Source organism: Phodopus roborovskii, unplaced genomic scaffold, assembly GCF_943737965.1.
Source record: "Phodopus roborovskii unplaced genomic scaffold, PHOROB, whole genome shotgun sequence".
Taxonomy (NCBI): Eukaryota; Metazoa; Chordata; class Mammalia; order Rodentia; family Cricetidae; genus Phodopus; species Phodopus roborovskii.
The window spans coordinates 17,081,843-17,099,662 of record NW_026125281.1 but is presented as its reverse complement, the minus strand read 5'-3'; the positions used below and the strand labels follow the sequence as shown (position 1 = coordinate 17,099,662).

Sequence of the window (17,820 nt, the reverse complement as noted above, 5' to 3'; positions counted from 1 at the left end):
ACAAAAACCTCCCAGTTCTACAGGAAGAGACAGCCTGCTGGTGATGTCGCAAACACCTAGACTGCTGCACAGGGCTTTCTGCAATTTAACTTTGCATTTGCCCTAAAATACACTCTATCTCTGAGGACCTAGTTACCTAAGAGATCATTCGTCTCCCTCATGGTTTGGCGCAAAGCACGATCAGCCATAGTGCCCTGGAGATGGAATCTTAGATCAGGACTCTAGAGAAAAGAACCCAGGGTATTTTCTAAAAGGAACTTCTATTCAAAATGGCCCAGTGTTGAAGCTGGATTTTAAAATACCTGGCTCTAAGAGGCACAGGTTTGTCGTGTTTTCCCATTCAATCACCACCCGTCTTTTTCTAGAAACTTTATTTTACCGTATAACCACTTATGGGTCCCATGGACACAAACTCTCCTACCAGGATACCAGGCAAAGATCAAGTCGCAGAAGCTCTGGGCAGTAGTGCTTGAGGACAAATGACTGTGTGACCAATGCTTGAGAAGAATCCCTCCATGATCAGGCTGGTGCTAAAACAGTACTGTTGTAGCACGTAGTGTTGGTATGTCAGTGAGGGTTTTTACATGCTGAGAAATTCCCGCACGTTCACTGTATGATGCCAAGAATAGTGCCATACACTTGTGCAAACTCACCTGGTGCTGCCCCAGGGAGGAAGCAGGGACTGGGGAACACTAAGCTTTATCTCCAGGTCCAAGAGGACATTAACTGGTGCCCTTCCTAGCTGCAGCATAGGTACCCCCTCCCCCGCCAACACACACACACACACACACACACACACACACACACACACACTCAGCATGAGAGTCACAAGGTAATTAAAGATTACCCTCTTTGTCCCTTGCGTTTGCAAAATCTAAGAGACAAACCAAAGCATAGGTTTTCTTGGCTTAAAAAAAGAAAAGAAAATTCCATATTTTATTGGGATTTAAAGATTAAAAAAAAAAACCTGCAACACGTGTTGTTCTTACAGTCTCTCAGAAGATAGATTAAATTCGACACATTTCTGTAGTTATGAGACCACACAGCGAGTCTGTACGTTTATAGTTTAAGGAAAGGTTAAGGGAAGGTAATTTCAGTTTTGTAATAAGAGAGGTGGCACCAGCTTTGCGATCTGCCACTCCCCGCGGGGTCTAGGGCGGGGCCGGTCCTCGTTTCCCCTGGTTGCTAGCAGCATCCCTCCGCCCGCCGCCACGCTCCAAGCAGCCGCCAGGGGTGCTGCGTTTCCCACCTGAGGCACCACCTCCTAGTCTGCCTAGTGCTGGTGCTCCCGACTCCTTAAGCACGCGGGGTGGGGTCACTGGCCACCTGAGAGGGGTAGGGCCGGAGGGCCTTCGCATCTCCTCAGGCTGGGTGGGATTTCGCAGTACTCGAACCCTCCTGGGGCAGCCCTCTCCTTACCTCGAGGGCACGCCCTCCGCTGCCAGCTTTGCTTTGGGTATCCCAGCCCTGCAGGTCCTCTACCTCCCTGGATCCCCAAAGCCTGGCACGCCCACTGTCGCTGCCAGTACCGGGGCTACAGCTTCCCAGTTAAAGCACCCGGTTCACCCTCGCAGCTGCCAGAGACACATTACAACCCAGCCAGGTGCCCGAGCTCCCGGTACAGTACAAAGAGGCCTGCCTTTCCCCAGCTCTCGCCGCTACCACGCCCGCTCGTGCCCACCTCCCCCTGCCCTCGGCGGTGGCCGGACGCGGAGACTCCACCACTCGGCCAGCTCTGTCCCCCCAGCCACTCCCCACAGCGTCGATCAAATGGACCCAGCGCTCTCCGAAATCCCACGAGCCCGGGCCTCCGACTGCCTCTCTGCTGCCCTCCGCAAGCAGCACCGGCCAACAAGCCCCCCATCTCCAACCGCCGCTCCCCTCCGTCCCGGCCCCTCCTCCGGGCCCTCCTTCTTCTCGCCCCTCCCCAGCCTGGGTGGGAGCGGCGGCAGCTGGAAGGGAAGGGATGAGGTCATCCTCTCCCTCGGAGTCAGCTGGTGGAGGAGAGGCTGCGGGAGGAGGGAGCGCGCGCGAGGGGAGGAGAGGAATGTGCAGGTCCGCGGAGCGCCGCGGCGGCCGCTGCTGCTCCTGCTGCTGGCGGCCGCGGCGGCTCGTGTTGCAGCCGCGGGGCCGGGACGGCGCGGAGCGCGGGCGGCTGGCAGGGGCGCGCGCGGGCCGGCACGAGCAGCTGGGCTCGGCGCAGGCAGCCAGGCGGCGCTCCTGCGGGCCCCGAACGTGCGGCTAGCCGGGCCCAGCGCCCAGCCCCGCGGGCGGCGGCGGGCGAGCGGGCGCAGGAGCAGAAGCGGGAGAGCGGCGCGGCTAAGAGGGCAGCCGGGGCGAGGCGAGAAGGTGGCGGGAGGAGGAGACAGCGAGGACAGGTGTCAGATAAAGGAGGGCTTTTCTCCGTTGCCGAGGCATCATGGCCGCTAAGTCAGACGGGAGGCTGAAGATGAAGAAGAGCAGCGACGTGGCGTTCACCCCGCTGCAGAACTCGGACAATTCGGGCTCGGTGCAAGGACTGGCTCCTGGCTTGCCGTCGGGGCCCGGAGCCGAGGATGCGGAGGCGGCTGGAGGCGGCTGCTGCCCGGACGGCGGCGGCTGCTCGCGCTGCTGCTGTTGCTGCGCGGGGAGCGGTGGCTCGGCGGGCTCGGGCGGCTCCGGCGGCGGCGGCCCGGGCGGCGGGGCGGGCTCGGCGGCGCTGTGCCTGCGCCTGGGAAGGGAGCAGCGGCGCTACTCGCTGTGGGACTGCCTTTGGATTCTGGCCGCCGTGGCCGTGTACTTCGCGGACGTGGGAACGGACATCTGGCTCGCCGTGGACTACTACCTGCGCGGCCAACGCTGGTGGTTTGGGCTCACGCTCTTCTTCGTGGTGCTGGGCTCACTCTCTGTGCAAGTGTTCAGCTTCCGCTGGTTTGTGCACGATTTCAGCACCGAGGACAGCGCCACGACCATGGCCTCCAGCTGCCAGCAGCCTGGACCCGATTGCAAGACCGTGGTCAGCGGTGGGTCTGCAGCCGGGGAAGGCGAGGCTCGCCCTTCTACGCCGCAGAGGCAAGCATCCAACGCCAGCAAGAGCAACATCGCCGCCACCAACATTGGCAGCAACAGCAACGAGGCCACGCGGACCAGCGGCAAACACAGGTCTTCGTCCTGCTCCTTCTGCATCTGGCTCCTGCAGTCACTCATCCACATCTTGCAGCTCGGGCAAATCTGGAGGTACTGTATCAGGAATGGGGGAGGAGGGAGACTACTGCTGCTTCTATATGCCCACTGTTCTGATTCTGCATGAAATCGTCCAAGATGACTGTGGTAGTAAGCTTAGTCACTCTTTGAGGATTTTTTATGTTGTTTTTGTTTGTTTTGTTGTTGTTGTTTGTTTGTTTGTTTTCCTAAAGTGCTCCCTCCTTTTCCCTCCCCCCTCCCTAGCTTAGGTTAGGTGAGGAAACAGAAACCAGGGGAGGGCATGGACGTGTTTGTGGTCCCTCATGCACCCAATCTTCTCACAGCTTTTCCCTATATGCTACAACTTCTTCCCAGATTGTAGACACACTATTTCATTAGTAGAAGATTCTCGTCACACTTTCTAAAAATCATTTTTCCTTACTTTGAATTTGTGGTGGCTTGCACTTTGTATGCTTTCCTTTGTTCTGGGGTAGGATTGCTAATTCTAGTTAAAGAGTAATTGTGACTGCTCACAGGTATCCACATTTCAATGATAACTGCTAAAGGAGTACTGTGCTCAAAGTAGTGTTAATATTTGATTTGTTATATATCTATATAAAACATGAATCAAACTATATGTATATCATTTTATGTAGTGTGTGTGTGTGTGTGTGCAAGTGATCAGGCTTTAGGGCATGCTAACTTATATAGAATATTTTTGATTATCTTGTAGTATCCCCATGTCTACTTTCACATGTAACTGAGAAAATTTGAAAAGGGGGTAGTAAGCACATTGGGTAATCTTTAATTGTGCTTGGCATTTTCATTGGTCGATTTGCTGCTTATCACCCTATATCTACCAAGTCTCTTTACATAGTTATCCCTTCCAGTTACAAACTGAAATACAAGACTAAACTAGTTGTGTGTGTGTGTGTGGGGGGGGTATCCTCAGACATCACTGCACAGATATAGGAATGTAGTGAGACAGTATGTACAGAAATCTGCTCTTTGACTTTTATGTGTTTAGAATTTTTGGAAAGCAATTTTTAACATATAAAAATATGTGCGTTGAAGACTGTAGAGGCTAATACACTAGAGATTCCTTGGTTTTAAAATGACGTAGTAAATGCATAATGCGTAATGCAATGTATGGAAACTTCCTACCAAGTGCACTGATACAGTTCAGTTTTTTGCACTTTTGCCTGTAGTTGTTTTGTAAGTCATTGATGTGATGAAGTATCCCATGAAGAAAACAGCTCAGGGCATTTGTAGAATAGATTCACAGACTTCTTTTTCTTTCTGGTGAGCAGCAGAGTTCTCATCTGAGTAGAGTAAGTGTAATAATTCCATTGCACTTCTTAGGATCAATATTTTTAAAACATGGTGATATCTAGTCTTAGACTATATTTAGAGAAGATGCTTTCTGGAAAAAGTGATTCATGGTATGTTGTTAGACAAATTGATGTGGAAACATCCATATCTCAAACTCCAGAAGACTTTCTAAAACACCCATTAACAGTGTCAGCTCTACTACCCACAGAAGACTATTGGAAGACCCAGAGTTGGGTATTCTTCTTCATTATGAGTAAGAACTAGAAGGCTTATATAATTACTGAAATTATTTTATTGATGGCTTGAATTACATGATTAGCTATTTTAATCTTGCTTTATGGTACAGAAAGCTTACCAAAGCTTACCAACCTATTTTGTAATGTAAAAACTTTACAAAAGATTTAGAAATCACTCCCTTTTAATTATCTGTATATCAGTAATGAAAACAGTTCTTAGTTATATTCACTGAAAAGCTGAATATGTCTCCTGCAGATTGATATTTTCTGAAAAGCATGTGGTGTCAAACTCAGTGAACTAAAGAGTAATTTTAATTACAGTGTTTATTAGACTTTCAAACCTACACATTTTCCCAATTGAAAATAATGCTCCGTTTCTTCAGGAAATTATATACAGAAGGTGAGAAGTAGGAAAATGTGTGGAACAAAACATCACAGTGAGACCACAGCTACTGGGTCGGTGGCTCTCACAGAAGAGCCACAAGAGGGCAAGGGACAGAGGGCAAGGCTGGAAGCTGGGAGGGAACAACAGTCTGTCAGACACCTGCGCTAACTGGCTCAAGCCCTGGAGAAACACATGGCTTCATTGTTGTTAAGCATCCCTACAAAACTACTCCTGAGAGACTTTGAGGGTTACTTTGGTAATAGGCTCATCTGGGTGGAACTGTCCTTTCTGGAAATACCAAGTCTTTTTCATCCTGGCCTCTGTGAACTCTCAATTGTTACTTGACCCATAAACATTTGAGGAATTCCACGGTAATCTGGTAGAGCAATGATCTAAAAATAACTGACTTTATTTTCTAAAAACATGCTGTTAAATTCTTTGACATAATGTAGAGAACTGTAAAGAAAGAGAATGATTGTGCAATTTAACACTCAGATACTTTCTGATATGTTCCAATTCCTCTGTGTTAAACATTAGAATGGAACTTTAGTGTGTGTGGGGTGTGCTCTCATAGTAAGTGGTAAAAAGGACTTAGCTAAGATTATTGTATTAGAAATGGTGTAACATGTTAGACTACCATAGATCCTTAACCGTAGATCCTGAAGTTAGAAGTATTCCCTTGGCTTCTTCCAGCTCTACTTTTTATTTTCTTTTCTTTTTTCCAGCTCTACCTTTCAATGACTTCTTCCCCATTACTGTAGTAACCCAGGGTATGGAGTGGTTAAAGGCTCCAAGGTCATTATTCATGTCCTCACCTGCTACTGTCTTGAATAAGATAGGTTTTTATCAAGGTTGCTAGCCTCTCTTTGCATTGACTTGAAATTGTAGTTATTTTAGGAAAGGATCACACTCTAAAATATTTCTGTAGATAAAACTCTTTAAGAATAACATTCATGTTTATAGATCTCTGGACATTTCCCTAGTGCCTGATTTCTCTTTAAACCTATAATAGCTCCCTTTATTATGGTGTTTCTTTCCTGGGGAGCAGAAAGGGGATGGGATCGGGGTTGGCGGGATAAGGGAGGAGGAGGGGAGTGTAAGAGAACTGGGATTGATGTGTAAAACAAGCTTGTTTCAAATTTAAATAAAGAAATATTATCAAAAAATGAAAAAAAAAATCCATGTGTTTGTTCTGAAATTAGCCATTTGAAATGCTGTGAACAAAATTTGCATGCATTATACATGCATAATGAATACAACTGCTAAAAGCAATGATACATGTTCATTTTAATTAAAGTTTACTAATGGGAAATTAATGGACTCTGTTAAAGTCATAGGAGGTGGTGCTGCGAAGGAGCCTTGCAGAATAATGAAGTGAGCCTTTGCCAGAATGTGGAAAGAGCATTCATGAGTTTAAGGCACTGTGTCTGCAAGTGAAGGAGACCATGCTTCTTTGTGACTCTATGTAATTCCAGGGTGACTAAGAATTCAACTCAGCCAGGGAGAATCATGAATAGCACATCGACTAACTATGCCTGTGGTAATGTAGTCTGCTGGGTAAAGACAGTGATGGGTCATGTTACCAAGAAACTTAAAATTCAAACCTTTTAATCTCCCAAGTTTACAGTAAAGTGGAAGGGAATAGTTAGTAACCCTAACCCTCTGTGTAATAAAACTAGCTTAGAATAATGTAGTGTTTTCCAGGGTCATCATGATACTGAACATTGTATCTAACATTCGGAACCTGGTTTGTCTTTCTCCCTGTGCCCACTTGGATGATAATGACAACAATGTGTGAAAATAAGAATTTTCTGCATTAAGAGTGGCAAGGCAGAAAGGGAGTTGCAGTACAGATGAGTGGAGGAATCTTCCCAGTAGACACACATCAGATCAGGGCAGACTAAAGACACCTGATCACGTGTCCAAGTATAGCACTGCTCCTGTTACCTTACTTGTTTCATTAAGTTCTGACTACACAGCATGATCCTGTGGTGGCCTTCATGATTAGTTCATGTACGTGAATATGCAATAGCACTTGGATATGACATTGGTCCTAGAGTTAAGGAAGATATAGGAAGCAGAACTGAGGTCATACTGTATGTAAACTTCTCAAATATGGGCTTTACAGATTCAGCATTAGTCCTGAACCCTGATAATGCTCAGGCAATATTGGTGCCTTTTGCTGGTTCCCTGAATGACTAATTTTTGTATATTTATATTCCTTCTTTGTGCATATTTATTATTTAATTCATTCAACCCGAATTTAGTACCAACTATGTGCAATGCACTTTTCTAGATACTAGTTGTTCTAAGATGACTAAATTATACTCCTTGGTATCTGGCTTCTCATGAGGAAGACGGAATATTTACAGATAGCATCAAAATAAGTCTATGTCCTGTGATAGAAATTCAAATAACCTTGATGGTTCATGTGGGTCAGATGTCTGTATAAAAGTTTAAGCGATGAGATAACATTTAGCTTCACTTTATAGCCTTGAGTCCAACAAAACATAAATGCTAGGTGGCAAAAAGTGAACGAATACACCATGTGTATTAGATAATGAAAAGGAATGAAATTTTTCTCTAAAGTCTCGAAGGAGCCTTGGAATGATTATAAAGGACACTGGTTTGCAAAAGTGTTACAACATTGTTTTATTCAAAGCAAATTTTCACAGTTGAAAGTTGCAGAAGAGATGTCACTATTTCCTCTGATTCAAAAGTGTCTCTTCCATTCATAAAATACATGGACTTCACAGAACTTGGTTTGGGTATTGTTGAAACATGTAAATAAACCCAATACAATAGTTATTTCTCAGAAAAACACTCTACCTATACATACAAAAGAAAATTCTGGACCAAATTGTATTTGGGTGATTTTTTGTTTGTTTTTAAAAGAGCTTTTCCCTACAGTATGGTAGGCTTTATTCTATATAATTTTTATTTCCCGATCTGTATTTATTTGTTTGTTTGTTCGTTTTTCAAGACAGGGTTTCTCTATGTAACTTTGGAACCTGTCCTGGCACTCACCAGACTGACCTTGAACTCACATAGATGTACCTGTGTCTGTCTCTCTAGTTTTGAGATTAAAGGCATGAGCCTCCTCCACCTGGCTACTTTTCCTCATCTGTTAGGGGAAAGTTTGATAGTACTTTAAAATCTCTAAAGTGCTTGCTCTATTTTGCATTTGATCCTCAAATAATGTTTGAGGTAGCACTTCCATTTTGCATGCATGAAAATTGAAACATAGTCTTGTAAATATTAGCATCTGTAGGTCACATGGTTTTGTGACCTTGGATAGAATTTAATATTCCCAGTTGAGGGAGAGAAGCAAGTTAAAAGTGGCTGACTAAGCTGAGGGTAATATTGTCTGTAGAAGAGAAATAAGAAAATCTGAGGGTGCTCTGACGAGAGTTGAAGGATTATTTATGATGAAAAGTGACCTTAGAGTTTCGTGGAGACACTTCAGCAAAAATGAGTAGAACCAGATAAGGATGTTACTTCGGTGAGACAACTTTTGAGTCTATATCAGTAAAACAAAGAAAGAATCAAACAAAAAACAAAAACAGAAAAACAAGAGAATTGGAGTCATGATAAGAGATTTTCAAAGGAATTCTGCAATCTAACATACCTACAAATTAGCAGTGACTTTCTTATTATGGTGCCTCAGCAATGGCAGAAGAGCTACTTATAGACTGGGTTGAGACACTTGGACTGTCAGTGGAGGGGTGTGGTGGATGATTATCTTCTAGGCATGCGCTTTTGTGACCATTTTAATCATTATGTTCAGCCCCAAATGGAGCAGACCAACTTCTGCATTTCATGGGTAAAGGAAAGAGAAGGTCTTGTTCTGAAATACAGCAACCATGCTGTTTTATAAGCTATCGGTTTGTGGAACTGTTCTCTTCCCTGGAGCATCACAGATCCCTACAATGACCCTGAGTAATCCAGAGTTGGCTGATGGTTATAAATCCACATGCAATCAGAGAATTCCCCATGCATTTACTTGTGTTTCTGTATGAGTTGGAATAGTTACAACATGAGCCGTATGATGGATATATCTATGCTATATCCCTTCAATAACTAAAGGAAAGTCTGAAATTGTTTCTGTTTCCTTGAACCATGAGCTATATTTGCTTCATGAGAGTGAAAATCTTGTATTTATTATATAAGCACCTCCACATATCTTAACATGGTGATTGGATATAATATAGTACCACTTATGTGAGTGTATTCACCCTCAGTTTTGAAAATTATTCATTAATGTTCAAATTAATTGTTCACTAATGTAGTAACTTTGAAAATTTTTTATTAGTTACTCATAAAAAAAACCTTCTTATTGGAGTTTAAGAGATGGCTTGGTAGTTAAGAGCACTGACTATTCTTGCAGAGGACCTATGTTCAATTCTAAGCATCCTCATGGCAGCTCACAACTGTCTGTAACTGCAGTCTCAGAGGATCTGACATCCTCTTCTGACCTCTACTGGCACCAGGCAGGCATGCAGTGACCAAACATACATGCAGGGCAAATACTCATCACATAAAATACAATGAACAAATCTTTTCCAAAAAAGATTTAATTATTTATTATGTTTACAGTGTTCTGTCTGCATGTATCCCTGCAGGCCAGAAGAGGGCACCAGATCACATTACTGATGGTTGTGAGCCATCATGTGGTTGCTGGAAATTGAACTCAGGACTTCTGGAAGAGCAGCCAGCGCTCATAAATACTGAGCCATCTCTCTAGCCCCACAATGAATTAACTTTAAAAATTCTTATTGACTAGATTTCCAATGTATTTGTCATTAAATGTTTTGTATTTTACAATCTAAATAAGGAACCAGATAGTCTATAAGTCTAAATAACTCAGATGACCATTAAACTGTGCAATGGCTTGTCTTTACATATTTACTAGCTAATCAAATTAAATATTTCTTGGACTTGTTTTTCAAAGTCATGTGATCTACTAATGGGACCTTGGGATTTAGGACAGAATTTGTCATTCTGTGGTGTGAAGTGTGAGTTATCATAGAGGGCCATTCATGAGAAAATGCTTACAAGGACAGTTTACAGTTGTGATGAGTTGTTAGATCATGTTCAACAATTTTCTGCGACCCTCGATAGATTTGATTAGGATACTTCATGATTCTGACCGCCCTTACAAAGACCTTATTCAGATGCCTCTGACACCTTTCTTGCCATAAAGCATGACATACTCACTGAGCATGTCATGACCTGTGGGTAAAACCCAGGTGTCTGGTTTCTAATGGTACCGTGTACTGGGAAAGGTGCGGCATTTTCTAAAAAGGATGCAGACATCAGCCTACCTCTTTTTCAGATTGCTAGTCTTAGGGAAGGGAGCCTAAATTTCATTTTCATTGTCACTCTCTGAGGAGAGAAAATGCATCTACAAGTTCTATTCTTGTTGATAGAGCAGTGAGCATGGCGAAGCTTTGAGGTTCATGTTTGTATTTGTCTTATGTTTATTTAACTGATAATATGCTTCTATGTGGAATTAGCTGGGTGTTTTGGGGGGAGGCTTCAAACTTTTTCAAAATTTGTAACCTTGTTACTATGAAGCATGATTTCTATGCACAATATGCAAAGGACTCCAAAAGAAAGAAAAGGTGATCCAAACTGACACTATTTGTTTTTTTTTTTTTTTTTCCTTTATAACTCCCATGTAGAGGGGTAAATTTATAGTTAGTTTGCCACTGATGGGAATATTTAGAGATGCATTTATCCTTTTTAACTAAACTTGGCTTTGGATGAAGTGGCTTAGCCAGGCAGTAGCTGCAGATCTACCTTTCCTGGGCATGTGTAGCATGAGGCATAGCACAGCTTCCATAATGCCTCGAAGTTAGGTGTTTTGGTTCATCATTATTATTCTAAGATTCTTTCCAGGTCTAAAATTCTGATTCTGTTCTTGCTATGAATCCTTTTGTGTCTGATACCCAGACTGTATATACCAAGAAGTCCATGTTGGTTCTTTCAGGACCCTTGAGATAGACTCCTTTTCTTTCTGTAAGTCAGAAGAGATTTTCAGTGGTCTTTTAAGAGCTCATAGCAGTGGTTATAGAATTTCTATGAACTGATATGACTTACACACGAAGAGGGAATCATAAACTGTTATGCACCTGACATTATGTGCTTCTCAAATTTTAGTTCCAATCAAATAAAACCATTCCCATGAAAACACATACTTAAGTATTTGAAATGGGTGCTTAAAGTGCTGTATTCACCAATTTCAAAGCATATTCCATACAGACTTGCGAATTCAAAATTGCCATCTACACATAGAATGGACAGCTGGAGCTCTGTCATTAACAAATCAGAACAGTGTTTCACAGGCTTTCAAATGGTTAACTGCAACACTAGTAAAGAAGACCATTGTCAAGTCTCAATTTGCTGTACAATTAAAAGAGTGTCATGGGTTATGCTGTCACTGACAATGTGATCTCTGTGAAGACACCATACCCAGGCCTGTGCTGGGACATGTTGCCCTCTGCTAGAAAAGATCAGTGCATTAGCCTGGATTCCTGAATGTCAGAACAAGTTCCTATTCCATGCCAACATTAGAGATTTGAAAGGTTGTAAAATTTTTCAGCGCCTATTCTGAACTATTATGTCAAAGTATGTTCTGTGTACTGGCCCTTGTGATTCATAAGTAGACAATTTGAACTGGTTCCATCTCTTTTGTTCAATTTACACACATGCTGCATTTCTCTGCCAGGGGATTCCTCTGTACAAACACAACAGTGGGCAGCGTGTGTGGAGTGTGAGGATGAGTCAAGCAAATTCACCCACATGGAGAAAAGTGGAAGAGACAGTGAGCACGATTTGATAAGCCTTTAGATGAGTTTGGGTTGTCTTCCCATAAACTATACTCTGTGCAAGAGGGATGGAGTTACCTATCTGAGCTACAAACAGGAGAGATTTATGTTACAATACAATTTGATTTGCATCTTTGACAATAGCTATGAATAGAGACCTCAGTTGGAGGCTGAATTCTTTGCAGGTCTTCTGTCTACCTAGTAGCAGCAAGTAAATAATCAAAGCCAAGGGAACAACAGTCCAAGGCAGTCTCCCATTGTACCGGTCGTTCGTTCCTGGCATCGGCACTGCGTCATTGTCACAGTGATAAGGAAGAGGTGATCTTCAGGGAGGCAAGGGAAAGAATTTGGAAAAGCTTCTTTTGTTTTAAGAGACTTTCAGCTTGTTAATTAACTTCCTGTTTTGCAAAAGTAAAATTAATAACCATCATTTTTAAAATGTAGGTCAATTCAAAAAGGCTTCCCTCAAACAATTTATTGCCTTTGGTGATGCTACGGTAGCACAAATCAGAAGTGTGTCTTCTGGGGCTTTATATTTCTAGGGGATGTACTACTATTAAAAGTGGAAGTTGCAAGTAATCTGCTGGGTTTTTTTTTTTTTTTTTCGCTGATAAAATGATGGTCTTGTTCAAAATGTAATCTAGACTTGAGAGAGTAGCCTGACACCGACTAATGAGAGTGTACACATTAGATGTGTTCCGATTTTGAAATACAATCACTAGCAACAATTAGCTAAAGTAATATTATTTACCTACCTTAAAGTTAAAATCACCTGAGTAGGGAGTCAGGATCCTGGTGTTTTTTTATTAGATAAACATGTTGAAATGCTTTATATGAGATCACTGAGTTTCAGCGTCTGGTTTGCTAATAGGCACATAGGAGCTATTCAGAGGTCCGCGTCTATTAGCTGGGGAAAGACAAACATTAGCAATCAGAGAAATGAACGAAAACAGAGAATCTCATTCCATGACTAGGTGAGTTTGCAAACCTTAGATACAGGAGTGGGGAAATGATAGTGAAGGCATGAATAAACTCCATTACCACCAAGCTTAAAGCAGAGCCAAGTTCCTCTGAGATGAGTATGTTCTATTGCCAAAGAGGCAAGCTTGAGTTGCAAAGTGATCAAGCCGATGAGGTGGAGTTGATATTGAGAGCAGCATATCAAGCTAATTGGAACTGGACATTAATAGAAAATGGATGATCCAAACACCATAACTGTCTTCAGCTCCAAAGTTCACTCATCTAGCATGGCAGTGAGAATTGTTGCTTAGGAACTAAGAGTACTTCTTGAATACCTGTGTGTGGGTGTTTGATTGGGGGGGGGGGCATGCCATAGTTGTACATGGAGTTGGTTATGTCCTCCCAACTTTACATGGCTTCCAGGGACTGGAAGCAGGTCAGCAGGCTTGACTTCATCAAGCCTTCTTTTCTGTCCTGTGTCTGTACATTCCAATAAAATGATATCAAGAACGGAATGTGTTACATGCACATCTGTGTACGTATCACTTTTCTTCACTTGCTTTAGCAAGATAGAGAACCATGGCCATACCAGAAATGTCACTTTTCTAGGTAATTTTCCCCTGACTTCTTCAGGAAGCCTGTGGTGTTGCTGTCTTACCACTCTTGTTGCCAGGGTCCCCACCCCTTAGATGGTAGGATGTGATTGTTTAGTCCTCATTGGGAGAGCCGCTGTTTATCTAGAAGGTTGTGGTAATGAGCCTCTGTGAGGTTTTTGTCAGTTAATTACCATTGATATATGGCTCCCAGTCACTTAAAATGGATCTGCTTCCTACTGAGATATGATCCAAGTGTCAAACACATGGGGACTTTAAAGACATGGTAAAAAAAAAAAAGGGTTAATAGAGATAATAGATGTCTACTAATCATTTCACACTGGCTACAGGTTAAATTCATGATGATTTAGGTATATCATGCTAAATAAATTTTATGATTAAAGTGAATTTCACTTGTTTTAGTTGTGTGTGTGTGTGTTCATGTCCACTAGTACCTTGTGTACACTAAGCATACAAGAAGTTAAATGCCAAACCCTGTTTTTCTAGTATGATTATAACATAAAATTATGTGTGTGATTTACATTCTGTTTCTATTAGACATTGTTAGGCTTCAGAACATAAGTGCTTCTTGGGGATAGAGAAGAGGGAAGTCTGAAGTGAAGTATTTCAAATAACTAGTAAGACTTTCCTGGAAGTGATCAGGGAAAAGACCATGTGGTATTTCTCTTCTTAGGCAGATCAACAATAGAGTCCAAAAAATAGATAGCCTACTGATGTATTCTGACTCTTTGGGAAACAAAAATCCCTTCCATGTAGAAGCTTATTGTGCCTCCTACCTTTACCCTACTTGCTGCCTTATGACATGGTGGGCTTCTTTGGCATACAGTAGAAATCATGTGGTCAGGACAATAAGGTTGATGTTTTTGCAAACACCACTGTAGCTTACCCTATAAGATCATTCATGTTAAATCATTCAGCTTGCTATTCCTATCTGAAGATGACTCCACTGGGGTCCAGAAAAGGAGAGTTGCCAGGGTACACAGAGCTACCAAATGTAAAACAGCTGTGACCACTGACAACTTTATGACACCAAGCCTCAAGCCTCTCTCCTGGGTTCCTATTCTGAGACTAATACAAGGCAGTGAATTGGAGAAGAACTTCCGTCCCTTGCAGACTAGCCAGCTATGCTGATGACCCAAGGGAATAAGGGAGTCTGTGTTCACTGTTCACTGACACCAACGAGAACCAGCCAAGACTAACTACAGATTTTTCTCTAATGACAGTAGGAGATGCACAGAGTCTTGGTGCTGCTATTATTTTCTATACTTTAGATGAATTCTGTTGTCCCTTGTAGCTCCAGACTGAACATACAAATTCTCATTATATACTTTATCAAATATATACTCAGGGAAGCCTCTCTGTTTTATTGGACTGAGTCCATTTTTTATTTATAAACTGTGACTGATTTTGATGTGATAGATCAAACTTAAAGTACAGGAACTCTGGATCAATTCGATCCTTAATATCTCATACTCATTTGATACCTACCAAGAATATATATTGTTTCCATTGAGAAATGTGTCACTAAAAAAAGACCTAAGTAAGGGCTGGAAAGATGGTGCAACCATTAAGAGTGTTTACTGCTTTTCCTAAGGCCTGATTTCACTTCCCAGTATCCTTATCGGGTTGCTCACAACAGCCTGGAACTACAGCTCAAGGGGGATCCAAATTTCTGATCTCCTCAGGTACCTACACTCAAGTGTCTTCATGTTCTGTGATCCAAATATATAGTGCCTTAGTTTTCATCTGCTACCATAGGGTATATATTTGAGAGTATCATCTCTGCCAATGTAGGGAAAATCCATTAAACATCTTTTCATATGTATATATTTATAAAGTTTTTTTTTTAAAGAATAATGTGGAAGGTCCATTATCATGCAAATAGTATGTAACTGAACTGTATTTTATATTTTCATTTTCAGGTAGTCATGTTTCAAATATGCTAGCGTTCTAGTCCATGAATTGAGAACTCCACCACAGGCTCACAGGCATACAAGCACAGAAGAAATCCCTCCCTTCCTCCCTCAACCTCTCTCCAGTATGTGACAGGACTTGAGTCTCATCTCCTGAGACCTATCTCTGAGGACCAGAATATGCAAATGCTAGATTCGTTCTTAGGCGCAAACAATTCAAAAATTTCAGAATGGACATATTTAAGAGTCAGAAGAAGTCCATTGTTACGACTTAACAAGTTCCCTTTAAATGTGGAAACAAGTTATAGCGATAGGGCTCTCTAGCTGCAGGCTGATCCTACTTCATTCTTTTGTTGTCCAGGGCCGTTTTCCTTTTCAGTTCAATGGCATTTTTGCAAAGTATAATTATACCAGAGATACTAGGTGATTTCCAATATATTTTATGTCATGAAATGACATAATTCCAGGTCTTAAGCTTCAAGAAAAAATCATATCTATGTCTTTGTTACTTCTCCCTGATGTTCTACAAAACTTACACAATCAGGTGGTTGGTCGGGTATGGTTGGCTGGACAAAACGCTTTTGATTTCATTTAACTCAGAATACTCATTAAATAAATTTCAAAAACTCAATTCATGCAGGCTCCAGGTTCACAAGATCACCAATAGTAAGTATATTCTGGGGTGCAAGGATTTCCCTGGCTTGCAAAAGTATCTCTTATTTCTAATAGTTTATGCTTTCCTGGTGGCTTGTGTGCTGGAGGTTAGAGAACCGCTGGACAGAGCAGGTACGTGAGAGTTTCTGAATGGGAAAGAATGAGTGTGTAAAGGAACTTTCTCAGTTGCATAAAGGGCTAGAACAAGAAGTCTGAGGCAAAGCTCGTCAGTAGATGGGAAGGGAAGTTGGATAAGAACTCCACCAGCACTATGAGTGAATTTCCAAGGGATCTCAATTTACTTTATTTATTTAGTTTTGATACTTGCTGTTGAGTGTAGCAGAGAGACTCTGTCTGGATGAATATTTGCATTAAAGGAAGGTGTCTGTGTGCTCTTGAGGGTTAGGGAAATGGAAACATGGCTGGGGAAAGACTATTTAGAACTTTAAAATACTGTATAAGGAGTGAAGGAAATGAAAGCATGAAGGTGGGCATGCTGGAGTTATCACGGAAGAGCCATATAGTAGTAGTTAAAGACTCTATTTAATGACTTATCGGAAAAGGCATAAACATAAACAGAGTTGGGAGCGTGTTAAATAAAGATGCTTAGTAAATGCAGCCTCGGCAATTAAAAAGATTTACCAGACTACAGCTAAATACAGAGTAGTGGATAATTAATGGGCGTCTGACAACTCTGTAATAACCACCCTGAACTTACACAATGGCGATTAACACATGCATGTGAGAAGGAGGGCTGGCTCTCATGATTACACCCCTTAGCTGGAACATTTTCAAAGAAGTTAGAGGCTCCTGGAGCCCAGCCTGCTGAGTAACCCACTTCCGGAGCCAGAGATGCCTAACTTTGTTATTTATTCATGGGTCTCTGGTTGAGGCTAAAAAGAGCTTGGTCAAAATCCCATTTATTCCCGCCTTGTCTGTTGCTCAGGATCCAGGGTCAGAAGATATTTTTGCTTTTAGACGGATTTATCTTCTTTTTCTTTCTTTCAAAGGCAAATTTCTATTTCCTGTGCAGGAATGTGAACCCTAACCTAGATAGAGCTGCCTCAATCAAGTGCAGGCACCACTTTGGTGTGAGCCATTCAGATTATAAGGGTGCAATGACTCTTCTCCCTTAGATAGTTTCACAACATGAGCTTAAAACAGCTCAGTAAACAACTTTCCAGCAGAAGGACTTCTGAGACCATCTCCTTTTAAACCACCCTATACTCATTTGAGCAGTAAGTGTACAGAAAAAAAAAAATGACTGGAAACTAAAGAATGTCCCTTGTGTCCCTGTCACTTTCCCCAGATGCTACTTTCAGGTTTCCCTATTGTGCTGGTGGTGCATTTGTTCCAATTAGAATGATTATTGACATGTTATTGTGAGGCAAAAGCCCAGAGTTGTATATTCTATGGGTTTAAGGATATGTATTCACCACTACATTACCATACAGAGCAGTGTAGCTGCCCCGCCCACCCCAGTCCCTTTTGCTCTGTTTCTTCCTTTGCCTTTGGCTCAGACTCCTGATATTCAAACATACGGATGTTTGTACCATCTATAATTTGCCTTTCCAAAGTGCCCTGTAGTTGAAATCATGCTAGTATGTTGCTGTCTATTGTCTCTTTCACGACAGCATGCTTTGGGGGTTCCTCCATATCTTTTGGTGGCTTGATAGCTTATCTCTTTAAACTTCTGAATAATATTCCATTATATGAATTAATCACTAGTTTATC

General features: G+C 42.2%; 1 protein-coding gene across 1 annotated transcript in view; it reads left to right on the top strand.

Annotated features, from left to right (window-relative positions):
- Positions 1-2,160: 2,160 nt before the first annotated feature.
- Positions 2,161-17,820, top strand: part of Xkr4 (XK related 4) — a 326,204-nt gene continuing 310,544 nt past the window's right edge. The window contains exon 1 of the mRNA XM_051197638.1: positions 2,161-3,216. Within this exon, the coding sequence (XP_051053595.1) occupies positions 2,420-3,216 (797 nt within the window). The 5' untranslated portion in view covers positions 2,161-2,419. The remainder of the gene's footprint in view (positions 3,217-17,820) is intronic.